Source organism: Phacochoerus africanus, chromosome 1 (genome assembly GCF_016906955.1).
Source record: "Phacochoerus africanus isolate WHEZ1 chromosome 1, ROS_Pafr_v1, whole genome shotgun sequence".
NCBI lineage: Eukaryota > Metazoa > Chordata > Mammalia > Artiodactyla > Suidae > Phacochoerus > Phacochoerus africanus.
Genome location: NC_062544.1, coordinates 206,429,007 through 206,456,456, shown reverse-complemented (window position 1 = coordinate 206,456,456; position 27,450 = coordinate 206,429,007). Strand labels below are relative to the sequence as shown.

The window sequence follows — 27,450 nt, the reverse complement described above, 5'->3', positions numbered from 1 at the left end:
AAGGTAGAGATAAAAAGGAGTTTGGTTTTCCATTAAGGAAAAAATGCTTGAGGGTGGAGGGGAAGGGAGAAGAAGAAGAAGAATTTGAACCTATGAAACAAGTAGAGTGACTGAAGTATTTTTGGTCCCCACTGTAGCATGAAATAGAAAATAGACTACACCAGGTATTTTTGCTATTGATTTTGTTTTAAAACCTCATGGATGATAGTTTTCTTATTTTGCATTTTGACAATACAGTACCAATAGGTTGGGGCATGATAAATTCCAGAAACCACCTTCTCACATTCCCCAACAATGGCACAGAAATAACTGGAAGCAAATATTCAAATACTTAGAAATTTGACTTCAATTTTATATATTGGTTCATTATCTCTACACCTTTTTTCCTTGAATCCTTTTATGACCCCTCAAAATGTTACCAAAATTAAAAAACAAGGCAAGTGTTAAGTTTTTGCAACAAGCATTCCATGTCAAGTAGGCAAAGCTATAAAGCCAAGGGGCTGATCAACAAAGTTGATAAAGGAGTGAGAAATACCTTTAAACTTTTGTGGATCTGATTCTATGTGCTAAGCACCATCAACCAGGACTTACAGATAAAAGATGTTTGGGAAAATATGAATAGATTATGGATGATATGCATAGAAAAGGTAACTCAGGCTCATGGAATATTAGAACTGGAAGCAAAATGTAAGCAGTTATTTCAAAATTTTCATTTAAAGATAATAAAATCCCCTCAAGAAGTGATTTAGATGTCTGGGAAGGGACTGAAATAGTTCTAAAACTTGAACACTTTACACTGTAAAACGACTTCTCCAAAGCAACATTTCACCCATTACTTCAACTATTCTTCTTAAGAGCCCATGAAATAAGCAAAAAGTTATTTTTGTCCCATCTTCCAGATGAGGAAACTTTATAGAAGAGAGGAGCACAGGCACTGTCCCAGGATTTCCAATCTCACTGGTAGGACAAGATCAACAAAATTAAGCAAGAAGAAGAGTCCATCCTCCAGGCAGTTGAGAATGCAACACTGGAACACAGGTGGAAATCAGTGCTACAAAAATTTCTAGACAAGCAATGGTCAGAATGGATGGAGACATTTAGGTTCACAGCCATTGGAGACAGGATGCACCTAAACTAGCACCTATTACAATACAATACCATAATCGAACCAAAAGGAAACAAAGGACCAGAAAGCATAAGTGATTTACTACTGGCCCAACAATCAATAGTAAGGATTGGAAAGGGAGACCTGAATCCGTGTTCCCCTCCCCCAGTTCTCCCACACAAAATTCACTGTAAAGTAAATGAAGATAGCATTGTAATTTTCTCTTAAGAAACTTATAAGCGCCCTGGTGTCGGAAGATGACGGAATCTTTAAAAATGTTGACCCAGAAAAGTGACATAATACCCACCCAGCACAATCACAGAATTCCCTTTAGTGAAAAGGGAGGTGAAAGTGTAGGCAAGGAGAGTAGAGAAACAACAAACTAGGCATTTTGTCCTGTTTCTGCCTTAATTCAATGGAGTGACCTTGGCAAATCACTTTCCCTTTCTAAGCTTGTGTTTTCTAAACAGCAAAATAATGGGTTTAGACTCAATCTTCAGGTTTTCTTTTAGTTTAAAAGTTCTATTATTCGAACATAGTCATATAAATACAACCTACCTGACATTATAAGGAATTTAAAGTTTTTCATTGTTACCAGTGATTTTTTTTTTTCACTTAAAGCCACTTACTGGAACCAAATTACCTGTTTCTGTTTAGTGTAAGTGTACTTTGATAGTTGAAAACACAGAAAATGTAGAGCAGATACTAACAAGATACAATTTGAAACACTCGTTTCAAAAATAGGGTTACTGATAACTTTAGAGAGGAAGCTGCATTCAGCTGTATTGTCTTCAGAGGTGCTAGCTGACTAATGGAAAAAGATAGGTGAGAGTGACAGCATCCTAGCAAGCAGGCAGGAGGGGAAAAGACAAAACATACATTTATGTCTTATCTCAAAGGCTAAGAATGGAAAAAAAAATATGGGGGAAATCACCTAAAATGGCAGGAATCATATTTCCTAACAATAAAAGATGCATTGGTTCCCTAATAATCACTCTAGATCCATCCACCATTTTCTCTTGGTCAAACTTGCTATTCCGGAAAATATCCTTTGAACCAGCAGCATTGCTGGCCAGCTACTCAGTCCACTCAGTGGCACTAGCCTGAGATGTAGGTGCCACTAGGAACATGGGAAAAGAAAATCATACCTTCCTCTACACTGCCATTGTCAACAGAGAAGAGTCTATGTTTATAAAAGTATTTTCATAAACACTATCACATTCAATTATCCCAGCCATCCTAAAAAGGGGTAGACATTACTCCCATTTTACAAAAAAGGAAATCAAGGTTCAAAGAAAAAGAGACTTTGTGAAGTTACTCAGGTAGAAAATGTAAGAATTAGAATTAGGGGATCCAACATTTTGTCCTAGAGCTTTCGATCCTACACTTTCTGTGACACTGGGCTGGAAGTGTAAAGGAGAAAGGGCTTCCTTTCAACCATGAAATGGAGATTATAGGGGCCTATTGGGTTACCATGAATTAGGTCACAGCTGCAGCTACTGTTAAATGCCAAGCTCCAAGCTTCTCTTTTGCCTCCTACCTCCCGTTTAGTGCAGTTTTCATTCACTTTTCCATCAATATTTATCAGATATTCAGTCTGATAATTGATATGAAGGACAGGAAATATTTTTAAAAAGGAAACAGAAAACAAGGAAAATCACTGGTTCTCTGTCCTCCAAATGCTAACTATTGCATTAGAGAGCTTGGTTTGTCCACAAATAACCACATTATAGGGCTGCATACAGTCAGACAAGTATTAAAATATATGAAACACAAGATGCCAGAGTGAAAAATAGAGAAATCAGAGAGTGGAGTGCTGCATGGATGCAATGAGAATTAAGAAGATCTTGGAGGGAGAAAAAGTATGTAAGATATTTACCACATGAATGTAAAAATATTGAAGGAACACTGCAATGTGCACAGCACTTGGCTAATACAAGTGCTCATTCAGGTAAAAAGAGATGAAGTTCAGAGTTGGAGGGTCAGCTGTGGTCAGATTATGCAGGTGTGCAAACCCTAAACACAGAAGGAGCCTGACTGGTATCCAGGGTACAGATATCCAAAGGATAAATGTGGTCCCCAAGGCCAAAGTAGTGAGTAGGGAGGGGTGGTTGTATTGTGGGACATAGTGCTGATGGGGGAATAAACACGTGGTATGAATAACATATATTTCAGGCCATGCACAGATAATTACATTAAAGACACTCCCAGGAGGAATTTCTATTTTTTATGAAAAAGGTGCCATTGATAAAAAGTGAGTATAGGACTAATAGCAAAAAGTTGAATTTGCCTTAATCAGAAATAAATGTGAATCCACAAGACAAAAAGCATTTCTGCCTTCAACCCCTGGAACACAAATTAACTGGTGCTACGAGAAGACTGTATTTCCCCAGGTAGAGGCTCAAGCAGCCAAAGGAGGCAAAAGATGATGCTGGCTCCAGCCTCACTGTTCTTATCTCCACCGAAAAAGCCTTCCATTGTGCCACAATTCTGCTCAGGCCCCTTTTGAGGCTTTCCTGAGAAATGCTTCCTATTCATAGAAAAGGTAGAGTCAAGCAATAATCAAATGGCTACTATTTCCTTAGAAATAGTTCAATACTTAGTCTATATTAAAGAACCAGGACAAATAACAAAGAAATAACGAAAAACTGAATTTGTTATTTTTACCACTCCTGCCCTCATTATACATATTCCATCATGAACTTTTTTCTTTATGATAAATTCCACTTAAACCAGTTCCAGAGGCTCTGTCCCCAACTGTGGTTCAAAGCAGAATCTGGGTGTCCACTTGGATTTAGGCCCAAAGGATTTATAGCAGTGCAACATCACACCAAGTCATATCTCCTCTCAGCATTAGTCCTGCATATGAAATAGAAGAATAAGAATACAAACTGCAAAGAGATACTCTGAAAACAAAGTGGGCTGAGGTCTTGGGAACAGCATGTCCAATAGAACACTAAGGGTACAGAAGGTCTTAGTGTGTTCTGTAAATGAGAGGATGGCAGGATTATACTAAGTGAGTTGAGACTCTACAGATATTAAGTAACAAGTCTTGGTCTCAGGATGAGGCTAGAGTTGAGTGGCTAAAGATAGGTCCTATCCTATAAGAAAGAAAAGGCTGAGGCTTGAAGGAAAGCTGAGCCTCCTCTGGGGACAGAAGCACCTCAGACACCCATTAAAAGAGAAAATCCTTAGCCCCCCCCCCGCCCCACCTTTCCAGATTTACCAAATCTGAACCTTTGGGAGCAGGGCCTAGTGATCTGCATCTAACAAGCCCTTTGCAAGCCTCACCCGAATTCTTTCCCATACTTGATTTGAAATCTGCTGGCCTGGAATTTGGATATCAGGTGCTAATGCAAGTGCTAACAATAACTAGAATGATTTAATTAAAATCCCACAACTCTGAACACATTTAAGGAGAGCTCTTTACTAATGTATTCTAACCCAGTTCCCAGGGACAGGGAAAAGACTTTTCTCTCATTTGACAGTTCCACATTCTCACCCACGGTGCCAACAGAGCAAACACAATCCACTTCACTTGTCCTCATCTGTACAAATGGCAACCACATTTACCACCCTGAAGGGGTGCTGTGACTTTCCATTTACTAGTGTTTATAAAGTCTTCTGATAAATCAACTGTAAGTTGGCATTATTCATAGCACCCTGTTGGAGATTAATACATATTCAATTAAAAAACATTGACAACAATACAGCAATATCCACAAATTAGCATTCATTACAGCAATGTATTATTCTCACCCTACCATCATAATTTTATATAAGTAGAGTTGTTTATATCTGGAGACTGTATAGTCCCTCTCCTTAATGAGGCGTAATCTTTTCTCTGCGGTATCAACATCAACATTTCCTTTAGTAAGGTTCACATTGCACTTAGCTCAGATTCAGCACTTATTCTCACTTTTCAGAGGAACTTCCTATTTGGTAAACACTAGGATAGGAAGCAAATATCTCTTTACTGAAGAAAGTCACGATCCTGAAAAGTATCTCAGACTCCTCCATTTCTCATTCCTTCCTCTTTCCCAATGACTCTGGACTCTAGCCCACCTTCACCATGGTCATGGCCATCATCCCAATTCAGGGTCTGGTCTGCCTCAATTCATACAGTAGACTCCAAACCACCCTACCATTGCCTCTTCTGACCAAGGCCTGCTATGTTATACAAAATCCATCTAAATAGAGAGCAGGTGGGAGTTCCCATTGTGGCTCAGTGGTAACAACCCCAACTAGTATCCATGAGGACACAGGTTCAATCCCTGACCTCACTCAGTGGGTTAAGGATCTGGTGTTGCCATGAGTGGTGGTGTAGGTTGCAGATGCTGCTCAGATCCTGTGTGGTTGTGGTGTAGGCTGGCAGCTGCAGCTCTGATTCGACCCCTAGCCTGGGAACTTCCAAATGCTGCATATGCGGTGCTAAAGAAAGAAAAAAAGAAAAGAACAAAAGAATAAAATAAATAGAGACCAGGTGTTTATCCTGTCTTTCATAAGATTCTTTACTGTTCTCTTATGAGAACTAACACAGTCTCAGATTAGAAAAATTCCCAGCTAAAGAGAAGCAATTTACATATTTGAATTGGGGGAGTGGTTGTTAGGCATTCAGGGAAAGAAGAGCTGAGACTCAGGCAGGAGCAACAGCTTAAGCAAAGGGCTGTGACACTAGGTGTCTCTGTCTATATAGTTCAGGATTCAGCTTTCTCCAGGGGCACCATCTGGTAGGTGGCTAAGACTCCACTGATGAAGGAATTCACCCTCCCCTCCCCCAGCCTTCCCTGGCCTCTCTCTCAGGCACCAGAGCACATTGTGCTGTACTTGGTTTTGCTGACTCCAGTTTCCTCCTCTGCATGAGCCTTTGACATGCATAGTTGAGGTTGAGGAATCTGTGCCTAGTGGGTTTGAGGTTTCATCAAGAGGAAAAGAAGGAACTTACGTGATTTCACTGAGTAACTATTTTCACTACAAAAAATTCCCATATTTATTTTTTCCCTGTTTGAAATGGTACTAAGGAAACACATGCCAGACTGCCATGAACAGGACTGTACTTTTCAAACAGTAGCAAGGGCTAAAAATAGAAAAGCTTGATTTCCTCAAGATGTATATAACTTCCTCTCCCATTTGCTTTCCCCACCACACTGAACCAAGGCACAGCAGTGTACATGTTGGGCCCTTTGCATGTTTACAACAGTATTAAAAGCATCAAAAGGGTGATAGGCCCATGTATAATCCATACTCCATAGATGTTTCCAGAGAATTCTTATGGCCAAAACAAAGAATGAATCAAAAATCCACAACTATCAACCACATATCCCTTAATGAGGTTAAAGACTATGGGTGATGGAGGAATGTGAGCTGTAATCCAGCCTTCAAACAGTTTCTAAAAGGGGAATAAACAAGAGGATAATTGAAAACATTCAAACCTGTAAGTCCAGAAACCTCCATCTGGGGTTGAGGCCAGCTCTCCTACCAAATGTGTCACCTGGGGCAGCTGACTTAAGAAATCTAGGGATCCATTTCTGCATCACAGGAAAGATGAGCTGGATTATGATCCTTTAAAAGGTGAGGCTCTACAATTCGTGATGTTAAGTGATTTCTATAGGTCTCCCCTATGGCATATTTTGATTCTGGCTTTATGATATATAGTTTATAGTTACATGGCATAATTAAATCAGTCCCAAAAAAGGCATATATTCAGTGGCAGGAAAATGAAATGTAATTAACTGATTTATACATTAACTAATACATTGTAGCCTTTACTATGAACCAGATACTACTGGATACTCTAAATTCTTTACCTTAATTAATCTTCAAAATGACTTTCTAAGCTATTGTTCCCATTTTGCGTGTGAAGATGGATAACACAACTGATAAGTAATAGAGTAGGGCTTCCTGGCACTATACCACACCACCCTGTCAATAGGGTCTGGAAGCAAAGAAGGGAGAGATCAGGATGAGCTGGTGGTATTAGAGGGTATGGATCAAGCTTTAAAAAAATGGGGAGTATTTCTCATCAGCTGAGAGATGAGGATGCTTCAGGGAGCAAGAAACACACAAGGGAAATTAACTCGGCATGAGAAGTTGACAAAGAGGACATTGGTCTCACAAAAGAGAAGACAGAAAGAGCACAGTGGGAGATGAAGTGTGTTTAAAGGTCTTGGAGTACTCTGAAAATCAACCAAGAGGGGAAATTTAATGTAGCAGTCACCAAAAAGCCATAGGATGAAAATAAAAATTTTTGAAGACTAATTGGGTTAGCGAAGTACAGCTGAAGGAGGGGAGGGACCCACAAAGCAATGAGTTCTATTGTGAGATGGAGAAGGAATGAGATAGGATATCATACTGGGAAATGAAGAGACTAGAACAAACCTGAAACTCATTTTGAACAAATACATACAGATAGATAGATGACAGATAGATAGACAGACAGATAGACAGATAGACAGCTCAGATGTTGGTGATAGATAATATTTAAAAAGCAAGACATATTAATAATGACCACAGATTTTAGAATTTAAGAGACAATAAAATACCTCTAATAGAATGAAAGTTTTGGGGGAAGAGGATGAGTAGAATTTGTGGACATGTTGAATGTAAAGAAGGTGAAGGTCTTCCCTGTGGAAAGATTTTCTATGAATAAATGGCACAAACATTGTCAAAGGAAGACATAGTGCCAAGAATCATAACTAACCAGTTCAAGCCATTGAGTAGACAGGGATCGAAGTTGACTCTATGAAAGTTGGGACTTCTACAGAGAGAAGACAGAAGGTCAAAAGGGACAAGACTGAGTGGCTACCTAAAAAATTAGGGACAGAAAAAAAGAACAGGGTTCTGAGAGAACAGTTTCAGATCTAGCAGAGGAAACATGGAAGTTCATTTTTAGTGAAAATTGGTGGAAGAAGGAGGTTCAAATCATTAAAAGTGTTTCCTGCCTAACAGAGTTAGAAGAACTTGTCAGAAAAAGGGCAGTCATTGGAGAATCAGGGGAGGTGGCAGAAACATGCAAGAACCATTTCAACAGAGTTGAAATGACTTAAGTTCATGATAATCTGGGGTTTAAATCCCAGTTTAGGGAGAGAAATAGGGTGGGAGAAGGGAAGGGCGAAAATTTCACTGACGGAATCTATAATAACAGAATTACTTCTTGGTAGTAGTCACCAGGCCCCAAACTGGTTTCCATCTCCACTGGATCAGAAGAGAATTAAAGTGACATGTATGGCTTTCAATGAGCTAAAAAGAAATGAAAATAATCCAACAGGCACATTTCAACTTAAGAAAATGGCTTGGAAAATGAAAATAAAAATGGTGAAGTCTCCTAGATGTGCACAGTAAATACTCTTCCAGTGCTCTATTTTTTATTTAAGTGTTTCATCATCTCTCAATGGAATATCTGAGCCTGAGCCAGGCAGGTCCTCTGTGAAGTTCTGAGGCAGGTCATGTGAAGTCAGGATCTTGACTCTCAAGTCCCCATATTATAGTTAGCTATGGCTTGAATCCTCATATCTTTGTCCAGGTGAAAGTTGCTATTCTCTTTTTCAGTACACATCATACATCCAATATACCACTGAAAGCCATGGAATTACTTATTGCTCTAAATAGAGAATTCATAATAGAATAGAAGCATATGGACTTTAAAATAATGTTACAAAAAATATATATATTAAGGTAAAGCTTTACTTACTGATGTAGACAGTGCTATCAAAATGGGTTATTTTCATCTGAGTGTCCCCAAAAAAACAGAAGGTAAGAGAAATAGAATTATCACACTTAATTCTAAGACCAAAAAAATGGAAAGATTTGGGTCTTAGGGATGATCTGCCCCCCAAAATATAACAACATATCATCTCAATGTGTCATCTACAGTTCAAAACAGGAGGTGGTTGTAGGACAGGCACAGACTCCTTTAAACACTAAAGGAAATGAAACAAACTATAGGGAAAAGATGGAATGGCTGAGCTCCTGCTCGCTCTCTCTTTCTCTCTCTGGGGGACTCTCATAAACCGAATCCTTTACCTCCAGTAAAGCTACATTTCTTACAAAGTGAATCCTCTCTTTCTTGTGTCACCCTTATCCCCAAGTTTAAAAAAACAAACAAAAAACAAACAAAAAAAACCCCACAGAAACATAGTTTATACCAGGCACCACCAATTTGACATTTTCCTGCAGTAATAAAAATGGACATCTTTACTAAATTTTATTGGTGAAATAAATGTAAAAACAAATTTATAATGTTGGAAAGAATTCCATTTTAAAGGTCTACAAACAGCTTTCCTATATTTTAATGTCAAAGTACAATTCTCCAATCTGTAAAGACACAAACAGTTTTTAAAAGGCTGAAGACAATATTGTAACAGAGTATTCTACAAATGAACTCATAAGACCGCAGACTACCAAGTAATGATACTACCTAGAGAGGAACATGACAATTGGTATTTTCTATCCTTCACTGAAAAATAATATAAAGGAAGAGTAACAATAAAGCAGTGATGCCGAAAGAGAAACGGACTTGCATAACTCAGAAAAATGTAGGGTCTCATCACTACTAGGACACCTAATACAATGGAAACCTGTAATATTACCTCTCCTCTGCTAGCCTCAATCCCTTCACTAACACACGATGGAGAATTATCCCTACCCTTCCCCTTCATAAGTTATTTAAATGTTCAAGGGAGATAAAGTATATGAAAGTCTTTCATTAAACACAAAACATAAAATCATTTTATATATATGTATATATATATATATAAACACTCCCTGTCAGTTGGAATTTATGAAATTTGCAGGGTGAAACTCTTAGGTCAGACTCACGAAAATCAATGATAAAATATTGATAATAACGGCTTACCCCCTTCAAGGATTTGTATAGCTATTACATGCTATAATATATTTTCAGCTTTAAATATCTGACTTTTGAGTGGATCAACCCAAATAAGCTATGAGCAGAAAATCTCCCCCAAACATTATAGTTTCAAAAATAAAATATGAGCTAATGCCCTAGGTTTTTGGTCTTGGCATCCTCTATTTCCACTTTTACCCCTTCTTTCAGATCAAGTTGTTTTATGCCTGTGTTGAGTGGATTATGTAAATTACAAAGGAACTAAAGGATCTGTGAGCCCAACAGGGCTTCCTTACTAAATCCATGGATAAGAAGTACGTGGTACAATCCGCGACAGGATTGCCAGGGAAGAGGCAGGAGGCCTGGATAGAAGATGTACTTATTTCCACTAAAGAATTACACAGAAAGCTATCTCAGTGGCCCTTGGCCACTAGCCACGAACACATATTGTTGATGACTTCAGCTGTTTTTTTGAGAATTTAAAATGATTTGCCTTCTCTCATTTGTAAGGCAATTGATACTAAGCCAAGAGGCTTAAAAGGCCCCCAAATGCATTTTGCTTTTGTTTTTATCCATTTTAAAATAAATCACTGCTTCCATGACACTTGGGAAATTTAAACAAGTCACCTCAACTCTTTGAGCCTTAATTTTGTTTGTATTTGTTAAATAGTATGTGTGCTATTCTTTTTTTTTTTTGTCTTTTGTCCTTTTAGGGCTGCACCTGAGACATATGGAGGTTCCCAGTCTAGGGGTCTAATTGGATCTGTTGCTGCTGGCCTACGCCAGAGCCACAGCAACACCAGATCCGAGCCACGTCTGCAACCTACACCACAGCTCACAGCAACGCCGGATCCTTAACCCACTGAGCGAGGCCAGGGATCGCACCCGCAACCTCATAGTTCCTAGTCAGATTCGTTTCTGCCATGACAGGAACTCCTGCTATTCTTATTTGTAAAGATCAAATTCAATAACATAAAGTATTCTGCACTTTGCAAATAAGTACAAAGTTACAAAGAGCTAATGTTTTATTAGCGTGACATTGAATTTTAGAGCCATCAGAGAGCTAAGATTATTTAACCTAAACATTTATTTTGTAGAAAGAGTTTGTGGGAATATTTCTTTCAAAAGGACCTAAAGTCCTCAAGTATAAAGAACAAGAGATGGCATCATTAGTGCACCTTGAGTAGGTGTGGTACAAAGCAAAGGACAGCAATAACTAGACCAAAACTCAGCACAGAGACCAGTTAGCCCACCAGAATAGTCTAACAGTACTATCACCAATATCTATTAGGCATATACAATATTCTCTATGTAACCTCACTACAACCCAAAGACATAAGTACAGATATTCCCATTTTACAGATAAGCACACAGGGGCATGAAAAGGTTAAGTAACATGACCGCGGTCACATAGCTAGTGAGTGATAAGCCATATGTGAACCCAGGTAGTCTGGATCAGCACCTATGATGTTCACCATCATATTATGTTGTCCACGAAGCTTAGCTTGGCCTCAAGGATGCAATCATGGAGGGCTTTCTGTGGTGAAGCCCTCAAGAGCAGTAGAATGAGCTTGAGATAAATAGCAAAAGGTAGCAATATCTAGGCTGACTTCAAACTGGCACACAAAAAGGGTGGGGGGTGGGGAGGCCTCTTGGAAAAGGAAGTTTAGGGTATATAATGAAAACCAGCCAAAATAGCAGTGAAATCACTTAATGAGTTCATTTTTTTTCTAATAAAAGGTGCTTTGCCATGTTCTGTGACACTCCTGGTAACATAGTCATTTGAAAAGGCATGAATAAGGAAATAGTGAAGGAGGAAACTGAAAAGGCTTGAGAATTTAGAGACCACATCACAGCCTGCTGCTGTGTACCACAGGGAAAACAGGGGCTTTGCTACCTTTCAATGGATCTCAATAACTAATAAAACACTTTGATGCTTGTTGTTCTGCTCTTGGCATGTGAATCTAAGGGAAACCCATTCCCTGGCCAGCCTCCACTAATTAAACACACACAGTGACAACTGGATGCACCCGCCCTATGGCTGCCCTGGTACTTAAAGGACTGTATGTTCCTGATCTAGATAAAAGATAAAAGTCTCCAGTGCAAGCTAGCAAGGTCTACCAAAATAGCAGATCCAGAGCCACCCCTAAGCATATTTTCTCCCTAAATTCAGGGATTATAAATTCATTTATAATTTGAGAGTACATCATCACCACAAAAATAAAAAATAAAAGAAGCAAGCAAACAGGGATTCTTCCATATGGCAGAACTGTTGAAAAAGAATACAAATAAGAAGAATGGAAAAATAATCCAAAGCCATAAAACAGGAGTTCCATAAGGAAGAAATAGGCAAGTGAAAAATCAAAATGCGTTTTTCCCAACATCCTAAGAAAATCCCTCTTAGCCAAATAAAAAGTTGACTTCTTAGACCAAACAGATTCACTGAATGCTGAGCAGAAATATTGCAGTGAGGGCAAGGGAAACTATCTAGAAACTAATAAAACTGCTGAATTCCACTAAAAAAGCTTACAGAGGAAACTAGAGTTACTAAAGTGGGAAAAGAATCAGACTGGCATCAGATTTCTCATCAGCAACACTGAAGACTAAATGATACAAAGTAATAATATAGAAATCTTTGTTGAATATTAATAAGGAAATTTGACCCTATAATTCTACTAGAGCCAAACTTTTACTTAACTATGAAGCTAAAAACCTTTTTTGAGAGTCATTTTCAGATATACAAGGACTCAAAAAATATATCACATATATAGATAGCCTTTCAAAAAAACTATTTGATAAAGAATTGCAAGAGAAAAATAAAAATTTTAAAAAAGAATCAGGATGATGAATTCAAGGAAAAAAAATAGCAAATAAGAAACAATGTAATAAAAAAATAAAAGCTATGGTTTATTAATAATGTGGTACAATTTAATGTGGAAAGTAATTCTTTAAAAAGGAGTGCTTAAAGATTAATATGTTTCAATTCAGTCTCCAAGCTGTTAACAGTACTTTAGTTGAGGCAGAGAAAAGAGTGCTCAAACTTCATAAGGTATATATATATGGGGGATAAGGTGTGTATGCCTGTCATAATTTTTCCTTGATAGAGAAACATGTATGAAAATATTTAATTCATATTGTTTTATTTATTTACATTACTAGAAAAAAAAGGCATTAACTTTTTAAACAGAGCAAAAAATAAATATGTTTCAGTTTTCAAGCAATCACTAAAATTCTCAATGGGAAAGACAAAATGGAATAAAAAATTCCACTGACTCAGAAATAACCACCTGAAGTTTTGCTTAACTCTGGGTAAAGGAAATTTTCTGTAATATGTAAATACTGTAAAGTACTCCCTACAACGAGACTCAGGAGCTAAAACAAAACAGCCTCATTGGTTATCCCAACACACAACAGACGTGACCACAACAAATTTCACTGCTGGATGCCTACATGTATCCTGGATTATTTCAATGTAGTGGCAACAGTGGTAATTGGGTTGATATGGTCAAATAAGTGTGTGTACACATATACCACTATAGATCTCAGGAAAAAAGGTTACCTTTTTAAAACAGGGTCTTAAAAAACAATGAAGAAAAATTATGACGGTTCATGAAAAATGGTCAAATTACTAAATGAATCATTGGAATACTCCCTATTGGCTCTGGCTGCTACTTTCAAAGAAGTTTTTATGTTTAGATACCAGAAATCTCTCTTTTATCATCTGAATACCCAACTGGAGGATAATTCAGAGCACAAGGCAGAGGAAATCCTTGACATTCACCCCTAGAAATTCACAGTGACCAGAGCCTGTGAAATGCCTAAGAACCCACCAGCTCTGCTAAACTGACCCTGACCTCCACATGTGGACCGTAAAAGGAGGAGATAATCATGAAGCAAGCTGCTGCTGCTACTGCCCGTTGCCAGGGTCACAAACAACCCTACAAATCAACTAGGGCCTCATTAACCCAAGGCCCAAAGGAACAAGGCAAAAGGCCAGGAAGAAATAAGCATATCAATCACTCCTTTGATATGTTTTCATGGATCAAGTTATGTTTGTATCCTCACTGCACAGGAAGGACAAGTACTTCATAGCAGATTAAAACTTCTGCTGACGATTCTGGTTTTGCTCTAGCAATACCACATCTCCATTCCTAATTTACGAAGCCTGGATCCCCTTTTGCACCCTGCCTCTTCCTTCCTCACCCCACTACCAGGCAGCAGAAGGGATGAGCTCTATGGAAGGGTATGTCCAAACCATATAAAGCAAGGCCTGCTCCCTATTTCTGTGAGCTCATGAATGAATGTACACATGGCTGTGGGCCTGAGTCCTCTACGTCTACAAAGAAAATCCTTTCATCCCATACCTGTTACCATGTTAGTCCTAGACTAAGGGTCACACAATACAGATCCCAGGGCCAATTCTACCAAAGCATCAGTAGGTTTGTAAGCTATTATTGATAAATTAAATATACACAATAAGTAAATGGATAAATGACTGTAATCCACCATTCGTCTTATGAGTATATGATCTTTGAAACTGTTTTCACAAGGATAGAAATGAGGTGGGCTAAAAACTTTTGGAAAATGACTTTAAGAAAAGACCTTAAATGATTTCAGAAGTTTTCTCTTCTTCCTTCTTTTTTCAACAAACTCTGGGCATTTCCCAAGTTCAGTGCATAGCTCACAGGACAATATTTTCACCTCTTTCAGGAGCTTTATGATGACTTCCTTGAGGTAAACCTACCTACACATCTCTCTCTCTCCTGGCCTGACACTCTGAATATGCATCATTTTCTAATAGCGTAGGAAGAAAATCAGTGTGAGGAAACCATAAAGGGATGAATTTCAGTTCAATAAGAGAAAGATATTGTTAATACTTAGAGTAACCAGCAATGGACAAAACAGTCTGCTCCCTGAGGGAGGGGCTGAAGTTACTTTTCAAAGGCAGCCATCCTGCCTGGATGGATGGAAAAGGAGATGGGACCTGGATGGGTAAAAGCCCTGTATCACAGGCATGTGAAAGTAAGCCATGGTCTGTGTCACAAAGGGGCAGAGTGAGGAGGCGACAGCTGGAGGTCATGAAAAAAAGCCAAGCAGAGATGTCATAAAATGAGGAAATTAAATATAGGGCACCTGAAGTCAAAGCCATCAGGTATCAGCGAGTAAATCCCTGAGGAGCTCCAGGAAGCCTAATAGACAACACACCCCTATTTGCACAGGGCTTCCCACAAGGGATGAGAGGGCTCAAAGCACCACTTGGCATCCCACAACAGACCTGAGGATGGCAACCTTATATTTAAAAAAACAACAAACACACGCAATGATTTCAGAATATTCCTCAGAATATTCTGTATTCCTACTCTTCTTGGGGAGTGCCCATCATGGCTCAGTGGTTAGCGAATCCAACTAGGAACCATGAGGTTGTAGGTTCGATCCCTGGCCTTGCTCAGTGGGTTAAGGATCCAGTGTTGCCATGAGCCGTGGTGTAGGTTGCAGACTCAGCTCGGATCCCGCGTTGCTATGGCTCTGGGGTAGGCCAGCAGCTACAGCTCTGATTCAACTCCTAGCCTGGGAACCTCCATATGCTGCGGGAGCAGCCCAAGAAATGTCAAAAAGACAAAAAAAAAAATTTAAAAATATTCGGGTTCTTCTTACTTTATTGCCTATAAAGCCATTCCCCCATCTGAAAATTAAGATCCTAATTGGTCATCAAAGTTCAGTTCAATCAAAATTGTTTCCAAGAATCCTACTTGCATGTTTCTAGTCATAGGTAATTTATTACCCCCATCCTCTAACACAGAACAGGAATTAAGATTGTACCTCTGATCGAAACATGATGACTGAAGCATAATTTTCCATGAAACACTTTATTTTAGAATTTGTCTAAATATGCATCTCCCAAGCTTGCACCAGAGGTTATTACCTGATCTATTCCTTTGCCATCAACATTGCCTCACATGTAATAGCCACATATACACATTTTATTAAATTGAAAAGAATTAGATGATTCAAACAATGGAAAGGCCCTTGAGTTATGGTCTCTAATTCCCTTGCAAATTCTATGACATATGCTCCCGCTTTAAAACTATTCTAAACAACACTACATATCTGCCCCTTGACTGGCTGAAACAGAAAGGAATTACCAACTGTGGCATCAGATCAAACAAAGCTAAGAATCCCAAGATTGAGACTCAGAGCTAGAACCATGATGCCAAGTTCTAAGGCAAATATCTCTAGTGTATGTGTTTGACTTATAGAATGTATTCAATTTATCATAAATGAATGAACAGCAAAAGGATAAATAAAGTGACAGTTAAATGGTCACGCCAAAACTTATAGACGCTGAGCTCAAACAGATAATAACAGAAAAAAAAAAAAAATCTCTCATTAATTTTCCGAAACTTGGAATTCCCGTCCTGGCTCAGTGGAAACAAATCTGACTAGTATCCATGAGGATGCAGGTTTAATCCCTGGCCTCTCTCGGTGGGTAAAGGATCCAGAGTTGCCCTGAGCTGTGGTATAGGTTGCAGACATGGCTCAGATCCCACGTTGCTGTGGCTGGGATGTAGGCCAGAGGCTATGGCTCTGATTTGACCCCTTGCTTGGGAACATCCATATGCTGAGGTTGTGGCCCTAAAAAGACCAAAAAAAAAAAAAAGATCCTAGACTCATCTTTACCTATAAAAGTGAGGATCCTCAAAACAAGAAATCTTGTCACTAAATATTCACATTTTGCAAAGGAAAAAAAATTAGAGCACACATCAAAAATTTAGAGTCAAGCAAAACTCCAAAAACATTTGGTCCTTCCAAGCAAGTGCATAAACCTTTCATCTCATCTAAATCTCAGAGCCTTGAGAGGCCTCAAGCAAAACCATGTGCACAGTGAGAGGCAGGGCAGATCGGGAATCAAGATTTTCCAAAAGGGCTCTGTCAGGAACCACAGGATCCACACCTTCTTGGGTCTCAGTTTCCCCATTTGCAAAGAGAGGAAATCATTTCACTTAGCAAGTACTTCAAAAGGCAGTAACTAGATGCCTGGCGCCAGGGTTGGACTACATGATCTCTTAGGTCTCTTTCAGCTCTGAAAATCTTATAATTCTTATAGTCACAGTTAGTAGAGGTTCTTTTGGCTCTGACCTGAAAATTTGGCTGGAAACATAAACAGACTTCTACATAAAAACACACATTTACCAGCTATAATTTGGACTTGGCAACAGGAGTTTTCACCATGGCTGAGAGGAAAAAGCGCAAAATTTTCTCCAGTGACTATATTCCTTGGGGCTCCACTGCAGGTCATATCTAAAGCTGGGGCAAATATGGCCAGAGTGGGTCCAAGCCTCTATCACATCACATCACTGTCACACAAGGAGAGGAAACACCCATTTTCTTTTGAACTTGCTGATAATTTTCCATATATTCAATAACAACATGCCTCTCCTACCAGATTTGCCCTTTTCCATTTGGCAAACTCTGTTTTATTTTTTATCCTTCTTCCTTCTGTTTTACTGAGAACACAAGCCAACATGGCAACAGGCTTTTTGTTTATTTCCTTCCTTGTCAAAAACAAAGTCATGGTTTGGATATAGTTACCAAGACAAGGGCCATACAGAAAAGAAATAGAATTTTTATAACTTTATGAAAGTCTCATGTTTGAATTTTTCCTAATGAAACCCTTTGGGAAGGCTTATTATTATTCTTGCTCTTGCTATTTTTATATGGTGACAATTATAACATCAAAATGTCTGTACAGTGATTATAGTTTAGCACTTTCAAATCCATCTGTATTTCATTTAATTATTAGAAGTAATACAGTACCTTATTTTTAATTATAGAGAAACTGAGCCTTAGTGTGTGACCTGTTCAAGATCATGTGGCTAGAAAGAATGGCTCAACTGGTGTTCAAACGCAAGTCTTCCACCACAAGGTCAAGTACACTTTTCAGAGCTTAAGATTTTAAATGTTTACAAAGATAGTTTCATAGCTATTCAAGGAAGATAGATTACATAAAGTGATTGTATAAATAAAACAATACACAAAGATCAGCCCCCAACAAAATGAGAGCAAAGGAATATAAGAAGCAAACTTTAAGGGTTTTTTAATTGTTAATAAAAAATGACTAAAAATAATGAAAATCATATTATTTTTATTTACCAAGGGATCTACCTGTTGCATAAAATAAATATGTATGTTGTAGGAGTCTTATCCATTTCTGGCAAGTGATCTTTGATTTTATTAGCCACGGCAAGATAAAATGTAGAAATTAATGACATATATATCTAAAACATACTGTTTTTAATAGCCTTTAAAAGACTTGGTCCCCAAACTTAATTAGAGCTTACTGGTTATAACTGGAACTTATAAATTTCAACTGACCAATAATAGGAAGAGCTTATTCTATTACTTAAGACCTGCTATATGAAAGCATACATCCCAAAACATCCACATGGCTCATTCTTTCCTCTTGTCCTCCAAGTCTGTGTTTAGGTGTCACCTTCTTGATAGGGTAAGCCCTATCTCTTTCCCTTTCCCATGACCTGATCTCATAGCACTGATCTCATTCTGATGAACATTTTAACATATGTATTTTATGAGGGCAGAACCCCGTCTGTCTTTTTTGCCATAGAATTCCTAGTGCTATAAAGGATGACACAGAGCACAGAAATATTTGTTGAATGAATGAATGATTTCTTCCTTTGTCTTCCCTCAAGAAGAGGGTTAAAAGAAAGCAAGCCAGAAAATGCACTAAACTATTTCAGCATTTACTTTCTATGGCTTTTCCTCTTTAAAATGTACTATGGGGAATCTTAAACTTACACAAAAGTAGAAGAAATAATGAAATAAAACTCCATTCACCCAACAATTATCAACTCATAACTAGTATTTTCTCACCTATATTCTCATTCAGTAGCTCCCTATTCTTTTTATTTTAAATCAAACACCAAACCCTATTCCATCTCATTCACCAAACTTGGCCAACATTTCTCTAAAAAATAATAATTTTTTCTTTAACATTTCTATAGTAAGAACATCACCTCTAAAAATATGAATAATTCTGACTATTATTTAGTTTTCCTTCCAGGTATAACTGACATTTAACTGCCTAAACAGCGGCAGCTGGTCAGCAGTGCTCCTACATGCTTCTGACTACAGCTCTGGGTCACTATGCTATCAAAGCTCCCTGGAGCACAATACTTCTGAAGAGTCAGTACAAACTATACTGTGCATGCCTGACCTCACTCAGAAGGGAAAACCCTAAGAATTTTTGCTACTGCTTTTGCTAGAAAGATGTTGCTGACCAATTAGTACCCACAGTGACCAACCAGAGCCTTAAAATATCAGCTTTACTCATTTAGAATGCAACATTTGTGAATAGAGAAATGAGGCAATAAAAAAGCATCGTTGTGTGTCCCCAGGATAACAAGAAAATGTGGACTTCTCAAATAGCATTCCTAAAGAATGGCTTTCAGTTTTGAAATAAAATTAGCAGGTAAAAGGATTTCCAGGGCTTCAGAGTGCAAGCCAGCAGAACTCTGAGAAGCTTGAGCTGGGCATTTTGCATTAAAGTGCCTTAGCTCTTCGTGAATTGTAAAGCTCTCTGTAGGCTCTGGATAAATGTTTATCCACCACAGAAACAATCTCAGAATTCATGATTCCTAGCATGGCTTATAAACACAATTTCAACCACAGATCCTACCTGTGCCCTGAAAGCACCGTCATCAAGGGGCGGTGGAGGAGGGAAGTTTCCAGATCCAGATGGGAGAGCACTGGAATCATCTAGAGGTGGAGGTGGGGGTGGAGGAAAATCACCTATGGAAAGGAAACACAATGCAGTAAATACAGACGCAATTTCACGGCACTTAAAAAATATAGAGTCCCCAACTCATAATGGTTCGACCTATCATTTCTCAACTTTACCAAGGTGCAAAAGTAATAGACATTCAGTAGAAAACATACTTCGAATTTTGATTGATGCCTGAGCTAGCCATATGAGGGAGAATATTCTTGTGATGCTGGGCAGAGGCAGGCAGACATAGCTCCAGGTCGTCCATGCAATCTCCAAGGTGAACAACCAATATGCTTATAACCATTCTTGTACCCATACAAACATTCTGTTTTTCACTTTCAGTACAGCGTCCAATAAATTACATAAGAAGGTCAACATTTCATTATAAAATAGGCTTCATGTTAGATGATTTTGTTCAATCAGAAACTAAATATAAGTGTTCTGAGCATGTTAAAGTAGGCTAGGCTAAGGTGTGGTCTTTGGTAGGCTAAGTGCCTTAATGCATTTTTGACTTAATATTTTCAATTTACAGTGGTTTTATCAGGATCTAACCCCATCACAAGTCAAGGAAGATCTGTATCAGCTGGCATTTTACTGCTTTCTAACTGGCTTTGATACATGACTTTCTGTCCTGTGTAGCAATTATTGCCTATTTTAGTTCTCCTCATTTTAATTAGCAGTCTTAACTTTCAGGAGAATGAGAACCAGATTTGATACTTAAAAGTGACATAAAAGTAAATGTAGAGTACATTTAGCCAAAACAGAGAAGGTGCTTTGGGCGGTAGATTACTGAGGTATATGAGACTTGGTGTTGGTCCTCATAAATTTTCAGTCAAGTAGAGGAGGAAAAAATATGTAAACAGGTAAGGTAACAAAAGATGGAATTTATTAAGATCTACAAATAAACTCTTCTGGAAGTTAAGATAAAGGAAGCTATGTCCAGTTGGATGAACAAGGTTGCTTTACTGGAGCATTTAAATTGCCCCTGAACATTATGATGTAGAGTAAGTCCATGCTAGGCAGAAAGAAAGGGAAATAAAGGCATAATGGTAAAAATAAATTTTAAAAAATCAGGGTCTAGAAAATAAAGAGCGAGGTATGATATAGTATAAACAAAGGAATGTAAAATAACATTAGTAGGTTATAAAAATTAGTATAAAAATAAGCTTCTCAGTGTATTACACATCTAGCAAAGAGGTTGAATTTTATCACACATGCATGCAGTGAGGATCCATTAAGGATTTCGGAGAAGGAAACACTTCTAAGAATATGATTTACTAAAAACTAATCTAAAAGTATGTGCAGGACAGATTAGGAGAAGTAGGAATAAGAAATAGCCAATTTGTTTGGAAGATGTGATATATATACACAATGGAATACTACTCAGCCATAAAAAAGAATGACATAATGCCATTTGCAGCAACATGGATGGAGCTAGAGACTCTCATACTGAGTGAAATGAGCCAGAAAGACAAAGACAAATACCATATGATATCACTTATAACTGGAATCTAATATCCAGCACAAATGAACATCTCCTTAGAAAAGAAAATCATGGACTTGGAGAAGAGACTTGTGGCTGCCTGATGGAAGGGGGAGGGAGTGGGAGGGATCGGGAGCTTGGGCTTATCAGACACAACTTAGAATAGATTGACAAGGAGATCCTGCTGAATAGCATTGAGAACTTTGTCTAGATACTCATGTTGCAACAGAAGAAAGGCTGGGGGAAAAATGTAATTGTAATGTATACATGTAAGGATAACCTGACCCCCTTGCTGTACAGTGGGAAAAAAAAAAAAAAGAAATATCCAATTTGGAGATCTATGTACAATCCAGGCTTTAGGGTGCCAGGAAACCCAACATCACTATAGGTTCATGGGATGGAATCTTTTTAAATACTTTCTGCAAGAAATTCAAATAAGAAAAGGAAAGTTTCATTTTAAAAATAAAAACAGAAAATAATTTCTCTATTTTTTTTCCTTTTAAAAATAATATTTTAGATGTGTTATGGAACTATTCACTATCACTCAATGAGTCACTTTTGGATAGTGCTAAAACGTCTCAACTTAGGTCTTCAGAAAAGAGTCTAAATTTCGCAGTGGAAGGATTGGTGACTTAGTTGTGCTGATATACATTCGAGATTGTTCATTTGAGCTGCATTTGCCTTATGAGTAGCCAACAGCTATCAAATCTAGCTCCTAGCCATATTCAGCCTACCAAGGAGTCAAACACACAACCTTTAGAGTATTCTGGTTTTTGGACTCTCACTATGCAACAGGCACTGTGCTAAGACTTTCCTAGGCTATCTTTTATTCCTACAACTCTTTCAGCAGTGATTCTGGAACTTTAGAGCTCACTAAGATACCTGGAAGATCTGTTTAAAACACAGATTGCTGGTCCCATCACCAGAGGCTCTGATTCAATACCTTATAATCTGTATTCCTAATACATTCCCAGATGATGCTGGTGCTACTGGTCCTAAGGACACACTTGAAGAACCACTGCGTTAATCAAAGTACCATATTGTTCTTATTTTAGACCCCACAGGATTGGAAGGTTCAAAGACATGTCATATAGAAGGAAACATGTCTACTTCTCTTATCATTCTAAGGTGTGCACCTTTGGAGACTGCTTTGCCCTATATCCTTAATATAAGTGTCATAAAACTTCATTAATTCCACCCAGTAGTTCTAAACTTTGGCTACATACAGGAATCATTAAGGAACCTTATCAAAAATGTTGCTGCCTAAACCCTACCTCTAACCAGTGCATTCAGGACATTGAAGATAGGGAAAGGAAATGAGGAGGAGGGGTCAGATGTCCATATTCCTTTACAACCCAGATAACTGTAATGTGCATCCAGAAGTGAGAAAATCAGTGGCCTTCATTTGGTCAAACAGCCCTAAAAAAACAATTAAAACCTGCCAAGTAAAAAGAACTGCTTCCAAGATCTTTAAGTCATATCATCAGATCATCAATGAAGTAAACCTATACACACGGGTTTAGGTAACAGCCCCTTTCATGTCTCATGCATAACTCTATTAGAGCATCTGTAAGACCTGATTGCATCTTTTGTGTTTGTGATCATTCGCTCCTAGTTAGAACTGAAGAACCTAACAAGCAGAGCCCTCCCATCATTTATCTTTATACCCCCACCACTTGGCATGAGGCCTGGGCCATATTATCCCTCAATAAATGTAGGTAGAATAACTAAGTAAATAAAAAGCCATGTGATCACTCAATTGATGTTTTTAAAAAAAAATGACCTGAGGCAGACCACTCATTCACATAAATTGCAGCAAGATCTTTTGGGATCCACCTCATAAAGTTATAAAAATCAAAACAAAAATAAACAAATGGGACCTAATTAAACAGAAAAAATTTTGTTCAGAAAAGGAAACAATAAACAAAACAAAAAGACAACCCACAGAATGGGAGAAAATATTTGCAAATGAAGGGACCAATAAGGGACTAATCTCCAAAATGTACAAACAGTTCATGCTGCTCTACATAAAAAAATAATAGTAACCCAATCAAAAAATAGGCAGAAAATATAAATAGATATTGCTCCTAAGAAGACATGCAGATGGCCAAAAAGCACAGGTGTGGTATAAATGTACAATGGAATATTACTCGTCCAAAAAAAATAAAGGAAATAATGCCAGTTGCAGCAGCATGGATGGACCTAGAGATTATCATACTAAGTGAATTCAGAGAAAGACAAATATCATATGATATCACTAACATATGAAATCTGAAAAAAAATGAAATTATTTAAATACAAAAAAAGACTCACAGACTTTGAAAACAAACTTATGGTTACCAAAGGGGGAAGGTAGAGGCAAGGGATAAATTAGGAGTTTGGGATTAACATATATACACCCTTCTCTATATAAAATAGATAATCAATGACCTACTATATAGCACAGAGAATGTTACTCAATACTCTGTAATAGCCTACATAGCAAAACAATCCGAAAAAGGATGGATATATGTATATGGATAACCGCATCACTTTGTTGTGCACCTGAAACTAACACAACATTGTCAATCAGCTATACACCAATAGAAAATAAAATTTAAATTAAATTGAAAAAATAAATTTTATCTTATTTATTTTTATTATATTTTACTTTATTTTTTTAGAGCCACACCTGCAGCATATGGAAGTTTTCAGGCTAGGGGTAGAATCAGAGTTATAGCTGCCAGCATATACCACAGCTGCACCAACACCAGATCCAAACTGTGTCTGCAACCTATACCACAGCTTGCAGATTCTTAACCCACTGAGCAAGGCCAAGGATCGAATCCACATCCCCAAGGATAATAGTTGGATTCTTAACCCACTGAGCCACAGTGGGAACTCCAAAAAAATAAATTTAAAAACATTTTAAAAAATTTAAATATTACCTAATGCCTTAGATGCTATTCAAATATCAATGTTCAAATCACCAAAAAGATCTGGATAAAATGCAGATCCTGATTTGAGGCCTGAGATTCTGCATTTCTAACTTATGTTCCCAGGTCATGTGGATGTAAATCTGTGGACTGCGCAAGGAAGAGTGTGGCTCGAGGGTTCTTCCAGCTAGCAGTATTGGCTCTCTAACTTTCTTAAATAGAGATTTTTTTTTTCTTAAGAAAAATCTAAACTTTAAGGTGAGTGTGGATAAAATCACTTATGAGCTCCTCAAAATAAGAATTTAAATTATGAGTACAAAAGATACTGGGTTGGAACACACACACACACACACACACACACACAATAAAAAGCAATTATGGTGACCAATTCATAAGCTTCCAGTACATCTATTCTTTTCCATTAACTAATAGAGAAAAGAAATATGTTACAAAGAAAACAGTACAAAATTTCAAGCTCAAAAACGTAAAGTACAAATCCTAGCTCTGTCCTTCACTTTGGAAAAGACAATGCTATCATCTCAGATTCAGATTTCCTCATCGACTAATTGAGGATAACAATATCCACTCGTGGTGTCATTCTGTGGATCAAAGCAGTTAAAACTGAGACCCTGAACTATTTTTTTACCACAATGTAGTGTAAAGAAATAACCTTTTATATAGTGACACAAATCTACTACCTGGACATATATAAGCACATGTATATCTGGAACAAAGGAAGGGAAGTAAGGGAAACCCTTGTTTCAAGAAACCGCAGTTATTCAATGTAATGCCTAATGACATTTTCTATTCAATTATTTATTTTAAAGGTGTTGTCTGTGACCCACTAGGGTGACTGTGACCCATAAAAGTGTCTCAATCCACAATCTGAACATTGCTAATGTAAATTATATGTAAGTGATTTGGACAATGTACATGAGAGATGACATTTTTTTCTTTTCACTTATGAACAAAAGGGCAGCTGAGTCTACACTTGCCCATTCATTAGAGGAAACCAAATCTGAGAAGATTAAGCTCTCTGAACAAAGTTGAGTAAAGAGAGCAAGGGAGAAGAGAAATCAAATGTAACAGGAATGACAATCTCTGTAAGATGATTGAGTTATGTCACAATTATAGCTTTCTCCTCATACATGAGAGGCAATTATTTTTTAATTTATGAAACCAAGTATTAAAGACTTTATTTACAATTCTACCTTCAGATCCATCTTCAGTTTCCATATCACATGTGCCACGAAGAACACTATATCAGAAAGCACACTGAGTAAAATATTTTTTAAACAAAGTATTCAAGGTTTAGGAGAGCAGATAAATGTTATTTGTGTGGTGATATATATGCATATATGCCTTATTATCATGGAGTATCTTTTACATGGATTCCAAGGACATCAGTAACATCAAGTTGCCTCTAAGAAGCTAAATTTTGCAACTGGGGAATAAGAATAGAAGGGAAGCTCACTTTTCATTATAAAAAAAATTTTGTCTTCTTTATTGATGTGTGTGTGTGTGTGTGTGTGCACGCGCGCACCACACCCACAGTATATGGAGGTTTCCAGGCTAGGGGTCGAATCGGAGCTGCAGCTGCTGGCCTACACCACAGGCACAGCAACGTGGGATCTGAGCCACATCTGCGACCCACACCACAGCTCAGGATAATGCCAGATCTTTAACCCGCTGAGCAAGGCCAGGGATCGAACCCGAGTCCTCGTGGATACCAGTTGAGTTTATTCACCACCAAGCCACGACAGGAACTCCCATTATATAAAAATTTGAACCTGTAATTGTTTTACCCACTTATAATTTTAAAGTAACATATACACATGATTCAAAGAAGAGTCTCGTCAGGACCTAGAAATGTGTCATTTGCAAATGTGAGCTGAATAAGGTTTTAAAAACTACCAGGAAATACTGGGAATATGACGGAAGTTAAGAAACTCTTGAGGATAAGATCCATCTAATGCATCATCTTCCAGTCTTCTTAATCTATTTACTACCCATTGGTTATAACTAAAAACATGAAAGGAACTGCCCTAATTTACACAACATGTTTTTCATATGAGAGATAGGATAAAAAGCCTGCTCATTCCGAGCCAAAGCCTAGGCATCATCTCAGTGTGACCGCAGACCTCTGTCTCGGAGAGCTTAAACATTCATGAAGCAGTTATGGAATTCCCATTTTGCTTCTGTTCCTTGAGTGTGAAGCCCCTTTAAGAACTCTCTGGCAGAAGCGATAATTATCACAAGGGCAAGGCTGGGCATCCCCAGTTCCTTGTTCTCACTGTCCTCAAATTAGCAACAACATTGCCTCCGTCAAATGGAACATCCTCACCTTTAAATGAGAAGATAGGCGATGTGGACTAACTAGCTTCAATTCTTTAGTTCCCATGCTAGACATCTTTGGAATCGAGGCTTTAATTGCATATAATTATATATATATATATATATATATATATATATATATATATATATATATCTTTTTTTTGTCTTTTTACCATTTCTTGGGCCGCTCCCACGGCATATGGAGGTTCCCAGGCTAGGGGTCGAATTGGAGCTATAGCCACCAGCCTACACCACCTGCCACAGCAACGCGGAATCTGAGCCGCGTCCGCAACCTACACCACAGCTCACAGCAATGCCGGATCCTTAACCCACTGAACAAGGCCAGGGATGGAATCTGCAACCTCATGCTTCCTAGTCAGATTCGTTAACCACTGAGCCACGATGGGAACTCCAAATTATATGTTATAAAAATAACCTTTCTATTTTTCTTCCACTTATCCTTTTTGCTGTTTAACTAAAAAACAATTTGTTGATTCCAAAAGTACTTACTTTGTTAAGTCATGGAACTTAAATAAAAGGAATAAGATTAAAAAGAGTAATGAAGCAATATTAGTACAAGATAGTATAAGAAATTCAGCACTCTTGGACGCTACTTACATATAAATAGAAGTGTTACAGATAAAACTTTTCTCAAGAAAATCTGGCAACAGGTATTAAAACCCTCAAAAATATTTATACACTGATCCATAATGCCACTTCTAATAAATTATCCTACTAAAGAAGTAACTTAAGAGTATATAAGGGAGTTCCCCTCCTGGCTCATACTTAATATCTAATCTTGATAAGTACTATTTAAATAAATAGGGCAAGGAAGGGATAAGGGACTGCTAGGGTGATGATGAAAGGTTGCAGTTTTAAAGAGAAAGTTTGGGAAATGCCTCAAGGAGGTAATATTTAAACCAAGACTTATATCTAGTGATGGTGTGAGTCATGGAGTATCTTGGAGAAGAACATGAATAACTA

The 27,450-nt window shown here is 37.9% G+C and overlaps 1 protein-coding gene across 4 annotated transcripts in view; it reads right to left on the bottom strand.

Annotated features, from left to right (window-relative positions):
- The window catches only part of LPP (LIM domain containing preferred translocation partner in lipoma), a 680,491-nt gene that overhangs the window by 362,639 nt on the left and 290,402 nt on the right, over positions 1–27,450 (bottom strand). For all 4 annotated transcript variants that reach the window (XM_047788612.1, XM_047788637.1, XM_047788629.1 and 1 more), the window contains one exon: positions 19,645–19,757. In XM_047788612.1, coding sequence (XP_047644568.1) covers positions 19,645–19,757 — 113 coding nt within the window. The remainder of the gene's footprint in view (positions 1–19,644; positions 19,758–27,450) is intronic.